Source organism: Enhydra lutris, unplaced genomic scaffold (genome assembly GCF_002288905.1).
Source record: "Enhydra lutris kenyoni isolate GAN:26980312 unplaced genomic scaffold, ASM228890v2 scaffoldscaffold2, whole genome shotgun sequence".
Lineage (NCBI taxonomy): Eukaryota > Metazoa > Chordata > Mammalia > Carnivora > Mustelidae > Enhydra > Enhydra lutris.
Window position 1 is genome coordinate 33608594 of NW_019154086.1, and position 7128 is coordinate 33615721.

The 7128-nt window shown below is 36.0% G+C and overlaps 1 protein-coding gene across 3 annotated transcripts in view; it reads left to right on the plus strand.

The window, feature by feature from the left end:
* The window catches only part of LOC111148017 (solute carrier family 33 member 1), a 29894-nt gene extending 22975 nt beyond the window's left edge, over positions 1–6919 (plus strand). The window contains exons 5-7 of one of the 3 annotated variants that reach the window (XM_022504369.1): positions 2220–2435; positions 4495–4692; positions 6046–6919. In XM_022504369.1, the coding sequence (XP_022360077.1) occupies positions 2220–2435; positions 4495–4662 (384 nt within the window). In that variant the 3' untranslated portion in view covers positions 4663–4692; positions 6046–6919. Of the gene's footprint in view, positions 1–2219; positions 2436–4494; positions 5536–6045 lie in introns of those variants that run through there. The other 2 variants (XM_022504360.1, XM_022504379.1) reach the window with 2 other exon arrangements.
* Positions 6920–7128: the final 209 nt, after the last annotated feature.

The window sequence follows — 7128 nt, forward strand, 5'->3', positions numbered from 1 at the left end:
TGGGGGCAGGTGGTTCAAGAAGGCTGTAGACGCCCAGCAGTAAACTTTGGGACTTGAGTGCCGTTATTATAAATGTGTATTTAAGAGTCACTTTTCTATGGAAACTAGTTTAAACTCTTTGAAAATTATAATTACAGGGACGCCTGGGTGGCTCAGTTGGTTAAGCCGCTGCCTTCAGCTCAGGTCATGATCCCAGCGTCCTGGGATCGAGTCCCACATCGGGCTCCTTGCTCAGCAGAGAGCCTGCCACTCTGTCTGCCTGTGCTTGCTCTCGCACTCTCTCTCTCTCTCTCTGTGACAAATAAATAAATAAAATCTTAAAAAAAAGAAAAAAAAAAGAAAAAAAAAGAAAATTATAATTACAAATTCCTCACTTGTTTTTTTTTTTTTTTAAAGATTTTATTTATTTATTTGACAGACAGAGATCACAAGTAGGCAGAGAGGCAGGCAGAGAGAGAGGAGGAAGCAGGCTCTCTGCTGAGCAAAGAGCCTGACGCGGGGCTCGATCCCAAGACCCTGGGATCATGACCTGAGCCAAAAGCAGAGGCTTTAACCCACTGAGCCACCCAGGCGCCCCTCCTCACTTGTTTTTAATGGAAACCTAAAAGTGTGGCTACCAAGTAATTTCAATAATTTTTTACATATAGTTGTATCATTTGGGAGAACCCATAATGGATCTGTCCAACTAAATGTATGTTTAAAGGAGTGCTTTAACTTAATAAATGTTTCACTATCTGTGTAAGTAAAGGAAAACTACAGTGTAGTAGTCCAAAAATCATTTGTTTGGCTTTGGATTTGATTAGAAAATTTTCTATGGGACGCCTGGGTGGCTCAGTTGGTTAAGCAGCTGCCTTCGGCTCAGGTCATGATCCTGAGGTCCTAGGATCAAGTCCCGCATCGGGCTCCTTGCTCAGCAGGGAGCCTGCTTCCTCCTCTCTCTCTGCCTGCCTCTCTGCCTGCTTGTGTGTACTCTCTCTCTCTAACAAATAAATTAAAAAAAAAAAAAATCTTAAAAAAAAAAAAAGAAAAGAAAAGAAAATTATCTAAAATGTAGCCAGTGATGCTCAGACAGCCAGATGTTTTCTGGGAAAAACTGTACAAGGTCAAGTAAAGTTGAGAAATGATACCTGACATAACCCCTCTTTATGTAGCATCTTAATCATCAATAAATATTAATTGGAAACCTATTCTATGCCAGAAACCATTCTAAGTGGTAAAATATAATAATAAATCATATCAAAATCCCTGTCCTTAGGGAGTTTATATCCTAAAGCCTTTCAGAGGCCTACAGTGAAAGGGACCTGTTGATTTTTTTGTGTAATTTAGTGTTTCTCATTCTTTTTTGACTGTGGAATACCTTTTTCTGTGAACGCCCTATGAAACAGTATTCAAAGGAAAGCTATTTTGGAGACAGAGTTTGTTTCTCTGTTTTTAAATGGAGGGTTAATTCTTGCCTCTTAAGTACTTTTTGCCTCTTAAGGAGATTTTTCTGTTCAGTTTGTCTCTTAAATTTTGAAATGTTATCATTCTTCTATATATGTAAAGGAAAAAATACATATATATTCATTCACACACAGGATATATTTAGGAACAGTACAAATATGGGGTTTTACTAATTGCTGATGCGTCCTTTGATGCCACCCTGTTTGTCATTTTCTCTATTGAGCTTTCCTTGACTACTTAATGTAGAATTAATCTCTCATAGTTTAGGTCCCAGTAATATAATGTATGTACTTCTACTTACAGTACTTACTACACTTCATCATAATTATTTATTCCTTAATTTCCCAGCCTAGAATAAATTCTTCAAGGGCACAGAGAGACTGTCTTATTCATTTTTTTATTGCCATGATCTCATCTGGCCTATAGTAGGTGCTCAATATGTCTTTGTTGACTCAAGTTTAATAAGGGTCATAAAAATTAATTTTCAGATTTATGAATTTGATGGGTTTTTTTTTAAGATTTTATTTATTTATTTGACAGACAGAGATCACAAGTAGGCAGAGAGGCAGGCAGAGAGAGAAGGGGAAGCAGGCTCCCCGCTGAGCAGAGAGCCCGATGTGGGACTCAATCTCAGGACCCTGGGATCATGACCCAAGCCGAAGGCAGAGGCTTTAACCCATGGAGCCACCCAGGCGCCCCTGAATTTGATGTTCTTAACTCAGATTCTTTTTTATAAAGTCTAATTATGCTAAAGATGTTTGACATTTTCCTTGTAGGTTACATTGTACAGCATGTATGTTTCCATAATGGCTTTCAATGCGAAGGTTAGTGATCCACTTATTGGAGGAACATATATGACCCTTTTAAATACTGTGTCCAATCTGGGAGGAAACTGGCCTTCTACAGTAGCTCTTTGGCTAGTAGATCCCCTCACAGTGAAAGAGTGTGTAGGAGCATCAAACCAGAATTGTCGAACACCTGATGCTGTTGAGGTAAGTATGTTGTGATATTATTTTTATTTATTTATTTTTATTTTTTTAAAGTTTCCATCTATTTATTTGGGAGACAGCAGGAGTCAGGTGAGAGGCAAAGGAAGAAGCAGAGGAGGAAGCCCGATGAGGGGCTTGATCCCTGGATTCTGGGATCTTGACCCGAGTCGAAGGCAGTGCCCAACCAACTGAGCCACCCAGGCACCCCAGTATGTTGTAATTTTAGATAACATTAAGCAATAATTTTGTAATTTTAGATAACATAAATTTAGATAACATTAAGATATCAATTTTCAGGGATGCCTGGTTGGCTCAGTTGGTTGAGCTTCTGCCTTTGGATCTGGTCATGATCCCAGGGTCCTGGGATTGAGTCTCGCCTCGGGCTCCTTTCTTAGTGGGGAGCCTGTTTCTCCCTCTGCCTCCTCTGCCTGCTCTGCCTGCCCTATATGCTGCTGCCCATGCTTTGTGCACTTTCTAAAAATAAATAAATAAAATCTTAAAAAAAAAAAGGATCATGTGCCTGGGTGGCTCAGTTAATTAAGCAACTGCCTTTGGCTCCGGTCATGATTCCAGGGTCCTGAGATCGAGTCCCACATCAGGTTCCCTCTGCTCTGCAGGGATCCTGCTTCTCCCTCTCCCTCTGCTGCTCCCCCTGCTATGCTCGCTCTCTCTGTCAAATAAATAAATGAAATCTTTAAATAAAAGATGCTAATTTTCAGGGGAACCTGGTTGGCTCAGTCTGTGGAGCATGCCACTCTTGATCTTGGGGTTGTAAGTTTAAGACCCACATTGGGGGGTCGCCTGGGTGGCTCAGTGGGTTAAAGCCTCTGCCTTCAGCTCAGGTCATGATCTCAGGGTCCTGGGATCGAGTTCCACATCAGGCTCTCTGCTTGGCGGGGAGCCTTCTTCTTCCTCTCTCTCTCTCTCTGCCTGCCTCTCTGCCTACTTGTGATCTCTCTCTGATGAATAAATAAATAAAATTAAAAAAAAAAAAAGACCCACATTGGGTATGGAAATTACTTTTTAAAAAAAGATATTAATATTCTTATTTACCTCTAGAAGTACTGTATTTTTTTTGAAAAATCATACCTGCCTATAGTTTCTTTCATTCTTTTTTTTGTGTTTTTTTTTTTGTTAGATTTTATTTATTTATTTGACAGAGAGAGAGCACAAGCAGGAGGAACAGGAGAGGGAGAAGCAGGCTGCCTGCTGAGCAGGGAGCCCAATGTGGAGCTCAATCCCAGGACCCTGGGATCATGACCTGAGCCAAAGGCAGATGCTTAACCAACTGAGCCACCCAGGTGTCCTTAGTTTCTGGTGTAGAGATCTCTGCATTTTTTTTTTTTCCTGTCAGAACTGAGCTTATAACGCTCAGTAAGAGTAGCTCATTTGAAGAGGCTTCTCAGCAAGGGAGGAATAGTCTCTCTCCCCTTTACCTTGAGGATTCTATACAATAGGCACTTAATAAGTGCATAATTAACAGCTGAGTATTATAATGATGGAAAAAGGGAAACTCCATTGACTATTTATATAACAATTGTAGCCAGACCTGAATGGTTAGCACACTATTGTTAAATTATTTCAAATTAACATTAGCCCACTTCTAGGGTAGATTCATTGGAAATTTTCTTCACATTTCCCAAATATGAAAAGCTGTATCTTCAAAATGGAATATGAGTATTGTTTATAAAAGCTGAAAATGTTTTTAATCCTCTTAGTAGCATTAGAGAAATTAAGGTATATTAGCATATTTCACCATTTGAAGTGAATGAAATGTTGAAATTATTTAACAAAAATACATTTTGAAGGGATCCTGGTTGGCTCAGTGGGTAGACCCCTATGGCACTTGATCTCTTGGTCCCTGCGTTATGAGTTCAAGATCCATCCTGGATTACTTAAAATGATAATAATAAAAAATAAAAATAAAAATAAAATAAAAAATAAAAATAACTTCCAAAAGTATTTTTTTATTAATCCCTTAACTACAAAGTAGAAACATCTAAATTGCTGAATACTTCCATTTTGAAATTGTGAAGTATTTATTATAATTTTACTTTTACAGCTTTGCAAAAAGCTTGGTGGCTCATGTGTTACGGCGTTGGATGGTTATTATGTAGAATCCATCATTTGTGTATTTATTGGATTTGGTTGGTGGTTCTTTCTTGGTCCAAAATTGAAAAAATTACAGGATGAAGGACCATCTTCATGGAAGTGCAAAAGAAGTAATTAATTTGCGTTCACTACTGGACATTCTAGGAAGGTAACTGTAGTTTTATTTTAATTCAGACAGCTATGATAATCAGTGCACGGGAGTATAAAATAAAATTTTAAACAAGAAAATTAATATAAAATGCCAAATGATTAAAAAGTAGAGACTCTCTGTATAGTTGATTATATTTTCCTTGCCTTGTCAATGTATTTGAAGTTTACTTAAGGTCAGGAAATTGGTTCTAAAACAAGTTTTCTGGCCTTGTTATTTGATTTATATCTTTTTAATTTACTGACCAAAGTATGTTTTAACCTGCAGTGCAGTAGTCATGGGTGGTAACCATCCAGTCAAGTATTGTTATCAGTACCTATCATTGAGCTGTATTTAAAATTCTGGTACAATATATGAAATGGAACAGAGTTTGATATTCAGGTACTAATTACAGCCAGTCTGACCCTGTTGACAACTAAATTTTATTTTGAATTGCAAATTGGTTAAATTCTATGTGGAATTTGCTGAGAAGAGAATGCAGACTACTGAAATGCCATTTTAGTTGTTATTTTTCTGACCATAACCACATTGTACTAATGAATCTGTGTTAAAAAAACTATTTTAAATGTATTTCCTGCTTTTGTAAGCATTACAGATTTATAAGAAGATTATTCAAACTATTTTTTATAAAATGAAAGCTAACAATTTTTAATTTAATGATTCCCTGTCCCCCTTTTTGGGGGAGATATTCTGATTCCTTGTTAACTTTTACCCTAAAGCTTGCATATGTTTTTGTCATAAGTGCTTCGTGGCATACAGACAGCTCATGAAGGGATCTAATTTAGTGTTGTATGTACGTTCATGGCAAAGTTTTGAAAATAAAAAATGTTTTGCTCAAAGCAGTTTTTTTTTATTACTGAGAGAAAAAAACAGTAAAGATTTTCAATTAAATAAAATCAAAATGAGTAATACTATAATTTTAAAGACTAATGCTTAGAGAGAGAGACAAAGACATTTTGTGCCTTTGACAAGGTAAATTATGTTGTGGAAGAATGTTTCTTAATTAAGCACTTTACTAGTGAGAAAAGATCTCACAGTTACTTTACATAAAATCAGGTACTGTATTTCCACTTATTATAACACAATCTTCTGTTTGTAAACTATAATATCTGCTGGAGGATTGATATCCCAGGAAGGTTAAGCTTTGGAATACATGAGCAATTCCCAACATATTATGTATACCAATAATAAGGTTCTTTGCCTTTTTTGTGTTGTATATTACTCTGACTCTTTAGAGATTATGTAAATCCTTCCAAAGATAAAGAAAAAGAAAGATTAAGTTGAGTCTGACTTAATTTTATCCTTGTGGGAAAACATATACTAATTTTTTATTTTGTTAATTTTATAACATAGGTTGAATTTTAGAGTGGGGTTTTATATAAGTATTGGAGGATAAAATGGGTGGGAGAATATGGCACTCAGCATCTGAAGAAAGATAGAGGCGGTTCTCTAGAACTCATGCATTGCCATTGGAAAGCCTTTGTTGGGCATCAATGTCAGATCCTGAAGAATCACCTGGAAAATCATCCTCGAAACAAGGAAGCTACACCAAACTGTAGTCTACCATACTTTGTCACATGGGTTGTCCATTATCATGTATTATAATCAGAATGTTTACTTGAATAAAGAAAAAAACCCATTTACTCTCATATATGAAATGTATTTTGCTTTTTAATTTTTGGATTAAAAAATTGACATTGCCATAATTACCTTTTGTTTCTTACCCATTCATATTACATATTTACATACTTTCAAACATACTTTGAAGTCAACCAATCTTTAATGATTTAAAGTATTAAAATCTGTTGTAAGCCTTTAACTATAAGGTGAAAGCCATTAATTGCATTTGCTCTAGAAATTTTGAATTGTAGTCCTTTGGTTATTTGGGTACATGCTTATAATGCATACCAAAAATGACTTCTTAATAGCTATGTGCAACTGTGTTGTATACATTGATCACTGATGGTATCTTACAAATGATCTACCTGAATCTGAGGATCTGTTCATGGTATTTCAGTAGTACTAGAAAATACTACCCTTTTTTGCATATGTTTTTCTTTACTGATAGATCCTGATAAACTCTGCCCTCAAGTATGAACATTAACTCCTCCAGTTAATGTATTATATATTTACTAGCTAATACTCTTATAAATCTCACAAGGTTATGATTAGCTAAGACTAATAACAAAAATTCCTTCCTTTGTAAATATTTTAATTTTGCCTATTCAATCACACACACAAAAAATTTGTTCAATACCTAAAATAGATTTCTCTGTTTTTTTAATTAAACCTTTGTGATATAAAATAAATCTGTTGTTTGATTTCTTCTCTTTATTACAAGGATTTTTATCCTAAGCAGATGTCATTGGGGCCTTGAAACCCCTGAATTGCTAGCAAAACTGAATATGTAATTATTTGTCTTTCTGGAGAGGGCTC